The following is a 15161-nucleotide window of genomic DNA, read 5'->3' as shown; positions in this document are numbered from 1 at the left end:
CTCCTCTAATCACTCCCCCTCTTCTGGAGGCTGTTCCCTGGGCTCACCATTTCTCCACGACTGTGCCTCCTGTGCACTGGGCCTCTTGTGCCTTTCGCTTTCTTGGTCTCTTGGCAAGTTCCTGCCTATCATTCATGTTTTAGCTCAAGGATGATCCGTGAAAGAGTCCAGTGATTTTTCCTTTGTGTGTCAGTTCAGTTCAGTCACTCAGTCATATTCAACCCTTTACAACCCCATGGACTGCAGCACGCCAGGCTTCCCTGTCCATCACCAACTCCCAGAGCTTGTTCAAACTCATGTCCATCGAGTCAGTGATGCCATCCAACCATCTCATCCTCTGTTGCCCACTTCTCCTCCAGCCCTCAGTCTTTCCCAGCATCAAGGTCTTTTCCAATGAGTCAGCTCTTCACATCAGGTGGCCAAAGTCTTGGAGTTTCAGCTTCAGCATCAGTCCTTCCAATGAATATTCAGGACTGATTTCCCTTAGGATTGACTGGTTGGATCTCCTTGCAGTCCAAGGGACTCTCAAGAATCTTCTCCAATATCACAGTTCAAAAGCATCAATTCTTCAGCACGCAACTTTCTTTATAGTCCAATTCTCACATCCATACATGACTACTGGAAAAACCATAGCTTTGACTAGATGGACCTTTGTTGGCAAAGTCATGTCTCTGCTTTATAATATGCTGTCTAGGTTGGTCATAGCTTTTCTTCCAAGGAGTAGGCGTCTTTTAATTTCATGGCTGAAGTCACCATCTGCAGTGATTTTGGAGCCCAAGAAAATAAAGTCTGTCACTGTGTCCATTGTTTCCCCATCTATTTGCCATGAATTGATGGGACCAGATGCCATGATCTTAGTTTTTTGAATATTGCATTTTAAGCCAACTTTTTAACTTTCCATTTTCATCAAGAGGCTCTTTAGTTCTTCTTTGCTTTCTGTACTGTGTGTATTTGTTTTAAAAGCATAGCCCAAATTACACTTTATTGCTATTGTTCATGAGTTTGTCCTTCTTACTAAGTTACAAACTTCTCAGGACAGTGTCTGTCTAGTCATCTGTGTTTTAAATACCTAGGATACTTCTTGACACATAGTAGATGCTCAATAGCTATTTGCTGACTAAATGAGTGAATGAACATGATTGATGTCTGTGAGGTTTTGACATTAAGTAGAAGATTCCTTCTAGAACCACTGCAATAAAGACTGTGCAATATTCCAGCCCCAAGCTATCCAAAGGTGGTTTAGAAAACAGAGACACCATCTATTTTGAAATAATTTTTAATGTTTTAAAATATAACTAGTGCGCACAATACATGTTTTAGCAGTAGAAGAATGAAAATGTGTGTATGGTGTTTAGGAAAATTGACATTACAAAACAAGACCATGCTAAGAAAATTCTCAAAAGTAGAAGTAAACATTTAAGTAAAAACCAAATAAACAACATGCTAAAGGACAGGATTTAAAAATCCTAATAAATGTACTTGCTTAAATCCAGACTTGGGACATTGAGATTTACTTTGCCACTTAAAAAAAAAAAAAAAAAAAAAAAGCAGAATGCCCTTCATTTTAAATGCATTAAAAAAAATGTTTGCACATTGTTTTCCTGCTGGCAGCTATAGTATAATCAAGTATATAAGAATACCAGCCAATTCCAATCTGATAGTAAAAAAGTATACCACCTGGTCTTCTAGTTAAATATACAGTTCACCAGGAAGGTGACAGAAAGTCACACTACACACTACCTCTCAGACCCTCTGGGCTACCCAGGCCCCAAAGTGAACAGCTGGAAACAACTTCAACTTAAGAGAAAATGCAAACAAAAATCTACAGCACCTTATGATTTCTAAGCATAGGAAACAGGCAGAATGGACATACAGGAAGAGGGAAAAAATGGGTAAGATCAATGATGTGCTGTTCAGTAAATTCCACTTCTACATAGCTGCTCAAATGGACAGAATGGTGATTTATTTATTGGTCATTGGGAGAAAAAAGCTGATGTTCAACATTTCCTCAAACTTTGGCAGATCCCTCCAAAATGCAAAGATCAGAGATAAGTTATCCACACAATCATTTCCCAGGCCTTCATCAAATCACTAGGGAGCACCATAATGGTAGAGGTCATGGTGAGGAAGAAGAGGTAAGGAAGGAAGAAGGATTGATCTTTTTCTTCCTACTTGCTCTTCTCCACCAGACCACTAAGGTTCAAGGAGTCCTCATAAAATCAAACCATCAAAAATGCGTTTTATGCAAATAAAGCATTTTTGTAGTGCTTCCCTCAACACTTCAGAAGCATGTAATCCGAAGACAAGCAGATTTCTCCAGAAGATTTCTCCCGACAAGCAGTGCCAGTGTGGCAAAGTTTAATGCGCAAGAATGGCAAATGATGATGGTACTGAGAAGAGCTTCTTGGTCATGGTGGGGTAAGGATTAAATCCACAGAGAAGGCATTTGCTAGCACGTTATTTGCGTAAAGAAGAAAAAGAATCCAAAGTTCATCAGTTTATTTTTCAGATGTGAATTTCACTGAGAATAGGGGTCCCATTTTATCAACTTCTTCTTACAAGTAAATTCAAGTTACCAATTCAAACCACTCCTGCCTTATGTAAAAATATTAAAATCTTATATAAACCTTACTAATGGCCTGAGAAATGCAAGGACATTCACGAAGAGATGTGTGCAAAAAGTGTTTCTCTCAGAGAGCAGCGTAAGTTGCAAGAAGAATCCACCCTCTAGAATGAGATTTTAGAAGGGGTTTGTTTCTATTTCCATTAAATCATCAAGGGAGGTTTTATCTCAAATTTGTATATAGCATAAAAATGTATTTAGTACATTTAAATTCTAAACAAATACTGACCATCAGTATCACCAAATGTGATTAGGTATATTTGTAGAATTTGAGGACTTACTATGTAAGTTTCTATTACATATGAATAAAATTTAATTGTACATTTCAAATACAATTATCCTTACTTCACATCATTTATTTAGAATGTCAGTCCCCTTGGTTATGATCACAACTTTCAACCCTTTAAGAAGCTGTACCAAAGTTTAAAAAAAATCATTAGATTTGATAGTAACAGGTGAGGAAATACAACTCCTTAAGGGTTGAATGAATAAGCCAGATATAAATGCTTAAGAAAACATTTACAAGTATTACATAGGTAATAGAATTAAATACAAATTGCTTTCTGTTCGTTAAAAAGTCTCTTTAGGACTCGAAAATGGTGCACATGTAGGGGCATTGTGATGTGCATGTCTCTGCTGTGCTGACATCACTGGGTTACACAACTTCGGGCTAACACTGCCTCACACAGGATCGAGGATGTGCCCATCTGTAATGCCGCTGGTGGAAACAGACTGGGTACCTAAGTGCTGGGCTTCCAATCTCTTATCCAATGTCATTTCCTCTTTAGTTAGTAGATGAAGAAGCTTCTGCCTTCTCTGTGGCTTCCTCACCGAACAGCAGCTTTCGGAGTATGTTTGCATAAAATGGTCCGTACACTTGTTTGTTGAGATTCACAATGTTTGCGTATTGCGAGCCTAGCGACTCCAGCTCTTGCTGAACGACAGCAAGGCCTCCTGGCACGGGAGGCATGCCTCTGGGAGGGCTGGGCAGACAAAGCAGGCTTTTCATGTACAGCTGGATTCGTTTATCTGGGGGGAAAGAAGATATGTTTATCTGTCCTATTATTAAAGCACGTTCTTCTTAAACATGAGAATAGTAATTGTGGTAGATGGATTGCAACAACATCCTCAATTCTTTACCCCCTCCCTATACTCATGCCCTTTCCAAGGTAGCCTGGCAGTTCTCCCCATCAGGGCTGGAGTCTGGGTGCCCAGGCCTTGGAGCAGGGATGGCCTTCTGACCTGCTTTGGTCCATGCAGAATGTGGCCGGAGTGATGGTGTGTGAGTTCCATGCTCAAGAGGCATGGTCTGAATCTTCCTTTTCTGCCTACCACCACCATGTAAACAAGCGTGGGCCAGATGAGAACCCATGTCGAGGGAAGCCCAGCTGTTCCATCTTAGGCCATCCTAGGCCAACCAGTAACCAACCAAATCCCAAGCACTTGAGACAGCCCAGGTGAGACTAGCAGAGCTAACTACCCATGTAGCTGCTTACCATAAATGCATGCACTCAGTCCAGCAAGACCAAATGAACTGCCTAGTTGCCCTACAGACTGGTGAGCAATGATAGATGGAGTCGGGGAAATCTGTTATGCCATAATAGCTAATAAAACATGCACAGCACGTTCAGGAGTGGGGAATCTTTTACAAAAATTCAAACGTCCATAATTTTAGTTATATATCCTAAAGCTGAGTATATAAACTGGGACTGCTAGTTTAGCCCAGACAGTGTTTTCCTAAAAAACAGAAGCTATCTAAAATGAGGGGCTTTCACATAGAAAATCAAATTTTTGGTTCTTCTTGAAAAATCTACAGATCTGGCAGACTTGGGAGCCCAAACTGCCACATGGCAAAGGTAAACATACATCTGGGTTTTCTCAGGACAGTTGAAGTTGACACCTGCTGTCCCGGTCTTCTTAAAAAGAGCACTTTCAACAGTGTCCTGGGTTAGAGAATAAATTATATGATCACCCCCCATGTGGGCAAGAATCTGGAGGCACTGAGGGAGGACCCCCCCAACTGACACTGCCACCTTCTCCACTCTTCCTGCTTCAGTGCATCTGCTTTGAGAAGATGTCATAAATGCATGCAAATACTTAAAAAGGGAAACTGCCGTGTCCTGGATAGATGGCACTGGACCAGCCAGACCTGCTCCAGCCCAGACTGCTCCAAGGACATTCTCTGGCTCTGGAAACAGAAATCTCACAAATAAGAACATTTACTAAGGAAAATGAGTGAGTGAGTGAAGTTCTTAGTCGTGCCTGACTCTTTGCGACCCCATGGACTGTAAACCACCAGGCTCCTCCATCCATGGGATTTTCCAGGCAAGAATACTGGAGTGGGCTGCCATTTAAATACACTCATCTAATACAGACAACTGTAATATTACTGAAATTCTTATATCCAAACACTTCTATGCCAAATCATACATTTCAGCCAGATCTGACCTAGAACTCAAAGTGCCCAGTGTCCCATGTCCATATCTTAGCCCAGACTATTCCCTGTTACTAGAATGCCCTTCCATCTCACTTCATTTCTGCCGAAGTCGAGAGCATCCACGCTGATACTAAAGTCACCTCCTTTCTGTGGCTTTCCTTACCATCTGTTGTATTCTCACCCCTTATTACTGTTATTTGAGAATTTCTCTCTCTCTCTTCTCGGACAGTAGGCTTTCTGAGTGCTGGGCCACTTTTTTAGCCTTTATTTCCTGGTCTGGCAGTCAGCAGGCAAGTCATAAATATTGACTGTAGTGAAGTGAGAATGAAATGAAAAGGTCTATGAAGATAAACCCCAAACTGAAAACATGAGGAGCCAGAGAGGAATGGGGGCTGAAGAAGACCTGAGCCTTATCCATAATTTTTCAACAAGAGGAAATTATTCATGGAGGGATCACTTGTACAGTTGAAAATTACTTTTTAAAAATGTATGTGGCTATTAGCATGCAAACAATTTCCACAGCAGGTAATCCATAGATTATTTTTATCGTATATATTTGAAAAAATTGGTTTGAAAGAAAACTTGCTTTCTAATTATCTTTTTTAAAGGCTAAGAACACAGTGGGACTTGTGATTTTATTGTAAATAAATAGCACATCAACTGAGAACAGAAGACAGACTGTGGGTACCGTGGACAACACAGGAGGAAAGCTAGGGCTAAGCTGGAGCCCTTCTTCTGTCCCAGGGATCGCTCTAAGGTCTCACGTATTCTAGCTCCTCTGTGGGCAGAGAATTCAGAGCAAACAGTCCACTAAACTTCCCGTTAAGCTGGCTGCTCAACTCTCATGAGCCCGAGTCTATTTTTGTCACAGTTATGGTCCGAACACTTTTCTGTGAGACTGTTTAAAGAATGCAGGTCTTTCAAAACTGTTATTATGCTGACAAGCAGTTCTGTCTCTTCTGTGGACGAGTCAGTTTTTAGGCCAAGACTAAAGTGATGGAAGAGTCTGTCCATTTAGGAGCAGCCAAACCCAGCCCCTGCCAAAGACATGCCCTTGGCTTCCCGAGCCTAGGGAGAGACGCTCAAGTGAGTCATGCAAGTTGCTAGGCAACAATACTTTGAACAAGGTTACAAAATACTTTCAATTTGCAAAAGAACAGGAAACTTGGAATAGGGAGGGCTGGGTGGAAAAAAGTGGCCTGACTGAGTTTTAAGAGGCCTCCTCGGGGCGGGGCATCTCCTGGCCCCCAGCTTCCCCTTCTCTCCCTGAGCTAAAGCACGGGCACAGAGAATACCCGAGGCTCTGGCCAGCCTGTCAAGGGGCAGCAGGGCTCCAGTTCTGACTGGGGTACCCATCAGAGCAGGGGAGAATGTGAGTCAGACAGGAAGACTCCCTACCCTGAGACCCACAGGTTATATGGCCTCAGGTGAGAGATACTTGACTGCTCCCAGTCTCCATGCATTCATTCATCCACTCCACTGCTGACTGTAAAAAAAATGCACAACGTGAGGGCTGCAACTTGAGTTTTATTTGGGGCAGTATTGGGGACTGCAGCCTGGGATACTGCACCTCAGATAGTTCTGAGAGACTGCTCTAAAGACATAGGGGAAAGGGACAGTATATATGTGATTTTGGTGAAGGGGGAATGCATGTAATCAAAAATACATTTTTATGAAAGGTTTCTGCTAGTCTCGTGAAGCTTCTGCTAGTCATGAGAAACAGTCATCAGTATGAAGGATTTTAGTGTTTTTCCAGATATGAGATACATGAATTGGGCTCATAAAATCAGCTCTGGAGAATATCTAACTACCTGAAGACCTATCCTGCCAGTTTTCCCCTGAGCATGGAGTGCCCTCTTTTCTATTCTCTATCCTGAACTCCTTTCAGGGGGTGTTGGAGGTCAGCAGCTGCAACAGCACGTGATTTAACCCTTAGAGAGGTAGATGGCAAGTGCCAATCTGTGGTTGACACCTCAGATACCTATTAAAGGTCATCTCTGGGCCTCCCCTCCATGGTCTGGGGAAATCATGATGAGCAAAGATGCATCCCATCCTCCTCGTGAGACCTCCTGGTACGAGGCAGAGACGGCTGACAGCCTGCCCCTCCTCCTCCGAGAAGCACCATGGCCCACGTGCTGGCTGCACAGCCAGAGATGACAAGCTGTGACATGCTTGTCAGCAGTGAAGGTCATGCAGGGCAGGGCTCGACCACGGGCAGCTGAGGTTATGCTGTCTGTTACCGTCCTCACTGCCAGCCCTCAAAGCCCACGTGCTGCACACCAGAGTTCTTAAGTGGCCTGGGTGGCTTAGATCGCCAGCATCCCATGTCCCCAGGGATAAGGCTGAAAGACACCCTTTAAGAATCTCAGCTAAACAATAACCAGGGTGTGTGTTCCTAGGGATGTCAGCTTTGAAAACGTGCAGATTCCTCCTGGAATGTTTAGATATTCAAACTCCACACTCTTTCCTCCATCTGTTTCTCTCCCACTACAGCTGACACTTGCTTTGTTCCCCACATCACCCTCATCCCCTTTTTATGGCCACAGCACCCTGATTCTGTTGGGGGGGGGGGAACAATTGCCTCCCTAGTTTCAGATCAGGTGTTCAGATAATGCTGACTCACCTTAAGTTTCTTCCACTCTGGCCACCAAAAATGGGATGTGACCACCAACTGGAGCTAATGGGATTCAATTCTGGGGTTATAGTTTGAGCTAAGAGGGGAGGGAAACTGACTTTTTTTTTGCTTGATTTAAATATGGAAAGATGCAGGCTGGAGTGGAAGTCATCTTGCTATGTTGGGAAAAGACTATTTTAGAGACAGCCATCCCAGAGGAAGGCAGTGCTGAGGGGGAAACAGTGGGAAACAGTGCCAAGACATCATCTGAACTCTGATTAACTGTACCGGCAGCCAATCCCCCCCAACTGCTCTTTTCTGTGATATGAGCAAATACAGTCCCTTCCTGCTTAAGCCATTTTGTTGTTGTTTAGTCACTAAGTCAAGTCTGACTCTTTGCGACCCCGTGGACTGTAGCCCATCAGGAGCCTCTGTCCATGGGAATTCCCATGCAAGAATACTGGAGTGGATAGCCATTTGCTTCTCCAGCAAATCTCCCAGAACCAGGGATCAAACCCAGGTCTCCTGCTTGGCAGGTGGATTCTTTACCACTGAGCCACCTGGGAAGCCACTGTAGAGTTTTAAATTATCTGTCACAGGTAACAGAAAAACATCCTGATACATTCTCCATTTCCCCAACTCACCAAAACAATTTGATCCTGAGATATTCATTTTCTTAGCAATCAAGCAGAAAAAAAACAAAACAAAACACCACTATGCCTCTCAGTTCTATGGCCCTTTTAACTTTCAGTCTTTCTAAGCCTGACCAAGCAAGGGGCCTCAGCTCACACAGCTTAGCTTCCATCAGAGCATGTGTCTACTTTCTGTGAACATACCACCATCTGGTTTGGATTGCTGTATTGATCTAGGAATTTTAAATGATGGCAGCATGATGTTATTTTCTTCATAAAACCCTATCAGCTGGGTAGTAAGGTAGAAGACCCTGAAATATCCCCACTCCACTATATATACACACATAGGCAGCAGTGAGTCCCAAACATTTGAAAATATGAATGCTTTCTTCATGTTTTCAATATTTTTTCACCAAGAGAAGCAGGTAATCTGTTTAAGACTAAAATTTGACTGATATTTAACATTAGCCAAAGCCAGCATGGTAAAGCATATTGGCATTGAGGCAGAAACCAATAAAAGTATACGGGCTCACCAATTAAAGACCAGATAGGGTTGTCCTCTTCTTCGATGCTTGAGAATTGACCTACAAGGTTAGCTTGAACCTCAGCATTTAAAGCTGGTAAACCTCTCTCCATTAGGGTCTTGTTAACCTCAACACAAGTCTGAATGCCGATAGAATTCAGGACTTCCTTCAAGTTAAAGGTCCTACAAAATATGAAACAATAATTCCACCAGGGACAGCTTTTATACAGCAGGTTTTTGTTTTGTTTGAAATATATACCAGCTTATTTCAAATGTCTACCAATTTTCTCTTATATAGACAAAAATTACCTCTATTAGAATGAGCTTAGAAAATAGGAAACTCCTCCCAACCACCAAGCTTTACATGCATCAGACTTTTAAATGCTTAAAATCACTCAATTCTGTAGGAAATATGAAAAGCACAGACAGAAAAATGTGATCCCTAAAAATAAATCTGCAACCCCATTTTCAGGCAGGGCTATCAGAAAGAGATAAAAAATGTTTGTTTAATTTGTAAAATAAACCCTCTGGCTTGAGTGGATTTAGTCATAGATTTTGTTTTTAATGTACTTAGAAAATAAGATAGAATCAATTGTTTATCCATGCCTGAGCAGGAAACCTCTAACACCAACCAAAAACAAGAAATAATCAGAGGCCAACACCATAAAGACAAATTACCTAAAACTCTTGACCTATCAGGATGAAAGATAAGAGACCCTTTCCCAACTGTTACTTTCAAGTAGTTGATCAGTAATCCCAAATATATACAGTCCAGAAAGATGTAAAAAGTAGTTAGTGGTGGTTATTTAATAGGTAAGGAAAAAGGTGTAACAGGAAGCAGCATTTGCTGTGTCCACACTATTGTGAATGATATTGAAAACTGCATCTCGCTATTCAGAAAGGATCTTTAACACAACCTTGTGCAAAATGGGAATTAAAGGATAAGAGAAGGAGGGATGGTGGTGAGGGAATTAGACAAAACAACAAAATAATCAGATAGGCAGAACAACTATAAAGAAGATGACTTAACAACTAATTAGTTATTTAAGAGCTAACATCTATCAAGCACTTACCATGTGCCACACACCTGCACTAAATCCTACACGAGTCATCTTCAGTTCAGTTCAGTTGCTCAGTTGTGTCTGACTCTTTGCGACCCCACGAACTGTAGCACGCCAGGCCTCCCTGTCCATCACCAACTCCCGGAGTCTACCCAAACTCATGTCCATTGAGTCGGTGATGCCATCCAACCGTCTCATCCTCTGTCGTCCCCTTCTCCTCCTGCCCTCAATCTTTCCCAGCATCAGGGTCTTTTCAAATGTCATCTTAAGTTGCCATAACTCTAAGGTAGGTATGTTTATGTCCCTTCTTACAAGTGAGGCCATGAGACTTCGAGTGACTCAGGATCTTATTCAGTGGTACATTACAAGTCAGTAGCACAGCTAGGATTTAAACTCTGGTTTGTTTAACCCAAAAGCCTGTCCTTTTAGTAACCATTTTGCTATGTGCTTCATATGAATACTTAGGCAGAACTGGAGGGCTTCCCAGGTGGCTCAGCGGTAAAGAATTTGCTTGCCAATACAAGAAATGCAGAGATGCGGGTTCAGTCCCTGGTTAGGAAGATCTTCTGGAGTAGAAAATGGCAACCTACTCCAGTCATCTTGCCTGGAGAATTCAATCGACAGAGGAGCCTGTTGGCCTACAGTCCATGGGGTTACAAAGAGTTGAACACAACTGAGCAGCTAACACTAAGCAGTATTTGGGGACTCACGAAAGGCTTAATAAACTAGAATTCCTGGGAAATAGTGGTTACCCAGGGTGGGGAAATGCTAAAAGCAGGGTTCTGCAAAACCAGAGCAGGTTTCTTTTCCTTACAGGTCTTCGGTCCTGGAATGTGAAAGAAAAGAGCCTGGCAGGTTAGCGCAGGATCAGTAGAAAGGGCAGGGACTTGACAGGCTTGGCTCGGGCCTTGGCTTGACCTTTTCTTGGTGTACAGCCCAAGGCAAATCCTATTCTCTCTGAGCTTTAGGTCAAAATGAGAACTCTGGATTGCCGGAACCACTTGGGCTAGTTTGGCTTTTAAGATTCTAGGATTTTATCAAGTCATCCATGTGCTCTCTGAATAACAAGCAGGAGGATGGGATGTTGGATGTATTAGGTGTAAAGTCCCTGAAAACACCTGAGAGGACGGTCAGCAAGAGGAGCTGACACATAGGAGACCCATGGAAACACCCGGTCATTGGCCAGGATTAGAAATTGCAATTTGCAATAATGCAAAATTGAAATGGGATTCTAGTATTCAATGATGGGTTGATACTGAGAAATGAATTTGGCAAAGACAAAACTTTCACTGACTTGTAAAACATCTCTGAAGGACAGAGATGTCACTACTTCTGTAGACTTCACAGAAGCTGGATCTGTGAAGCTGGTAAACATTTTGTTGCAGAAAAATGGAGTCAGAACAACTGAATCAGAAAGCCTCCCTGACAGACACTGAACATGACGAATTTCTAGGTATTGTTTGTTTTTTCCACAACACTGTCAAAGGAGAGCTTGTACACACATCCGTCCTAAGTGGAAACACTACACTCACCCTGGCACCTGTTATGGAAAAGACCTCTCCCTACCAATGAGGGACATCTAAGCCTTCAGAGATATGAAAAGAAACTCTAGGAAAAGAAGGCATGAGCTAAGCTTCTCTAAAGCACGGTCCTGAATACCACATCCAGATTTTCCAGGGTTATTCATGTTCTCTGAAACACATGCAGAGCTGGAATACAAGGGAGAGCAGATAAAAACGCCGGAACTCACTCTTTGTTCATGCCTTCAAGTAGAACAGCTGAAATCCTTTTTAGTCTGACTGCAAGCTCAGGTAGACCTTCTGTAAGAGCACCCACCATGTTGTTGGTGATAAGGGTCAGGCAGGCAATCATTTTCAGTTGATTCAGCTTTTCTGTCAGTTCCTGAAGACGTGCTCCATCTGTCATGAGTGTCTAGCATATTTATTTAAGATATAAAAGTAGAAAGGGAAGCTCAGTACCATGAACATGTAAAATCAGGAGTGTTACATCCAAACCCCCATTTTTCATCCGATTCCAGTTAAGGTTATTAAACCACATGCAACACAGATAGACACTGTTTGAACTTAAGAATTAGAATATTGAAAACTTGAGGGAAGCCAAAGGGGAAAAATCACTCACCTCTGGTAATTCTTTTTTCTGATAATCCCACTGTAACAGTTTCAAGTAACTATTATTTAGCACCAATGTAGGACTCAGGCTTGGCTTGGAGTTGTTTTCAGCTCCAGGCGTTAAAGTAGCCTCAGAAAGAGAAAGTAACTCTTCATGGACAGATTCTTTTATCCACTCTGTGGTTTGATCAAGAGCACCTGCAAGGGAAAAGGCCACACACTTGTCCTACGACTGATAGACTCCTTCATTTGTGCATTCCACACATGATGAACGGTAAGACGGCCACAATCCTCAAGGAGCCTGTGGTCCAGATGGGCAGACAGTCATGTAAGCTCACAATTGCAGCAGAAGACAGTGAGTACTAGAAGGCACAGTGGGGGTGGAGGGAGGAGAGGCTGTCTATGGTAGAATCTAAGAGGAAGAACTCCATAAGTGATATTTCAAAGACACGAGGCAGATAGAGGCAAGAGTTGTCACTCCAGGCTAGGAGAACAGACCACACAAAGAGACAGCATAATGAGAAAGCATGGCAATTTGGATGCTACAAGCAAGTCTGTACTGCCGGTCCATAAAGGAGCAGGGAAGGGAGGAGAGAGTTGCAGCAGATAGCATCAGATGGACAGACAGGCCAGCTCATATATGACCTTGAGTCTTGTGCAGAAAAGTTATCTAGATTAAAAGCAGTGGTGATTAAACATTTTGGGTTCCAGACCCCTTGGAGTGTCTTGATCAGTGTCTGATTCAGCTATGCCTTTCCCAACATGCTGATATGAACACTTTTTTTTTTTTTTTTTTTTTTACTTCAGACCCAGTTCTAAGGTTTCCCCCTAGAAATAAATTGTTCTTTAGACCACATTTCTTATAAAAAGTATGCATTTGATGGAATTTATAAGGTGTCAATTGCTTTAAAATGCAGACTAAACACAGGTGCAGATTAAAAAAAAAACAAGAACAAAAAACTCAGTGAATGAAATAAAGAATAGTCACCCTAAAATTCATCAGACCCAGCCCTTAAACAGGGGTGATTTATGAGCAGCTCCATTTGCTATACTAAAGCAACACCACCCCCAGAATTTCACAACTTTACTTCTCTTCAGTTGGCAAATGTTTTTCTTGGTTTTCCCAGTTTTGTTTATAAAGAAGTAAAAGACTTGCAGTCTTTAAAAGAGATCCAACAGAGAGAAAGAGTGGAAACCATCCCGGGTATAATTACAATGTGGCAATAATATGCATTTATACTACAAGTGTAATCATTTACAACTGACACATTTAAAAGCCCATTTAGTTATCTCAAACAAAAGCAACAGTGTAGCACAGAAGTTCTCAATCCAGGCTGATGGTAGAATCAACTTAAAAAAATAAAGATTTTGTGTGTCAGCTCTTGGAGATTTTGATTTAATCAGCCTGAGATGGGCTCAGGCATCTGTGTTTAAATACTCCAGGTGATCCTTATATGTAACCAGGTGTGAGTACAATTGGTAAAGCAGAAAGAGCAGGAGTTTAGAGGGAAACAAGGATTTTGTCTGAGGGATCTGCTAAGATCTCAGGGGCTTCCCAAGTTGCTCAGTGGTAAAGAAAATCCACCTGCCAATGTAGGAGCAGCAGGAGACATGGGTTCGATCTCTAAGTCGAGAGGATCCCCTGGAGGAGGAGATGGCAACCCACTCTAGTATTCTTGCTGGGAAATCCCATGGACAGAGGAGCCTTGTGGGCTCCAGTCCAGGGGTCCCAACGAGTTGGACACAACTCAGCACACATGCACGCTGCTGAGATTTCACTCCCAAAAGCAAGAAGATCAGCTGCTCTGAGTGGCTCCAAGAGCAAGATCAACCGTAGGAGGCACCGGTACTTGGTTTTTCATGTGAAAAAAAGCCTCTCCATTAATTTCTTCAAAGGCAGCTGAGCACCAACTATACACTAGATATTGTACCTTGCTTTGGAAACTAATCAAACATTTTCCCAGTGGTACTTGTCACTTAGTAGCTTCTCAAAAAGCTTCTGCTCTCTATATCTGGCATGAGACCCAGCAGGTTTCCTTTTTAATTCACTATCTCTGGAGTTAACCATGCGCTTAAGGACTGACTCAAATAGTCTCCTTCAGATTGGCAAATTGATTTGGTCCCTGACACCTGAAGATATCTTTCCCTTTTACTGATATACACAGTGCATGCAAATCAAACTAAAAGACATAAGGTGTTTTTTTGCAAACTTTCAGAAAGCAAGAGGAGGAAACACTTCGTACTGTACTTATTAGGCCAGCGCTGTGTGTGTGTGTGTGTGTGTTCAGATGCTCAGTCATGTCCAACTCTTTTGAAATTCCAGAATATTGAAAATAGGGGCTATCTAAAGGGTTGGACAATGCCAGAGACTCCCATTCATGTATTCTGCACCATTATTGAATGGTGGCTGTTCAGAATTGTAAAGACCGAGAGCTAGCCTGGCCCCTGTTTTCAATATTCTGGAAAATATTCACAACATCCCAATTTTCAGTTAGAAGAATGTAGCCTGCTTATCTGTGATGTCCACTCTTTTATGCCTGGCGACACCTCACCTTCCCTTTTATTGGTACTGATTTTGAGAAATCATTTCCTTCACTCCATGCTTTTTGTGGATGTTAATTAGAGGCTCCATGACCAGGACCAGGCAACCTCCCTACCCAGCGGTTGGCGTGGCTGAGTCATATGCCCATCAGACTCTTTCCTGGGACTCTGAATGATGATTACAGCGTTCAAGGATGGTCCGTGTTGAAGTGCACATTAACCAGCTGAGGACGCAGCTGGGAAATTCCCCTTGTTTTTTTCCTCTCCAGATTCCCGATGCCCTCCTGATTTCTGGCCTTGAGCAGACTCAGGTAATTTTAGCTTTTCTGTGAACTGTCCTCTCCTTCCATTCACTTCCTTTTCTTCTAAAACAGCCAGTGAGTTTCTGTTGCCTCGGATATAACTCAGCTGATACAACACAAAATTGAAAAATCCAAAGAGAGGAATGAAGGCAGCAGCTTGGTTTACTCCTGGCTTGGCCAGGGGAGACCTGGTTTCCAGTCCCAGCTCTGCTATTTCTCGGCTGCGTGGCTCTGTCTTTGGGCAAGTCGCTGCTGAGCATCAGCTTGCTCATCTCTAAAATGTTCCATAAATATTTCCT

General features: G+C 42.5%; 1 protein-coding gene across 2 annotated transcripts in view; it reads right to left on the bottom strand.

The window, feature by feature from the left end:
* Positions 1–1262: 1262 nt before the first annotated feature.
* TCP11L2 (t-complex 11 like 2) overlaps positions 1263–15161 on the bottom strand; it is a 37554-nt gene continuing 23655 nt past the window's right edge. For both annotated transcript variants that reach the window (XM_065938418.1, XM_065938419.1), the window contains 4 exons: positions 12030–12217; positions 11641–11822; positions 8840–9012; positions 1263–3652 (listed from right to left, as the gene is read on the bottom strand). In XM_065938418.1, coding sequence (XP_065794490.1) covers positions 3408–3652; positions 8840–9012; positions 11641–11822; positions 12030–12217 — 788 coding nt within the window. In that variant the 3' untranslated portion in view covers positions 1263–3407. The remainder of the gene's footprint in view (positions 3653–8839; positions 9013–11640; positions 11823–12029; positions 12218–15161) is intronic.

This window comes from Muntiacus reevesi, chromosome 1 (assembly GCF_963930625.1).
Source record: "Muntiacus reevesi chromosome 1, mMunRee1.1, whole genome shotgun sequence".
Lineage (NCBI taxonomy): Eukaryota > Metazoa > Chordata > Mammalia > Artiodactyla > Cervidae > Muntiacus > Muntiacus reevesi.
This window is presented reverse-complemented; position numbering and strand designations above follow the sequence as displayed.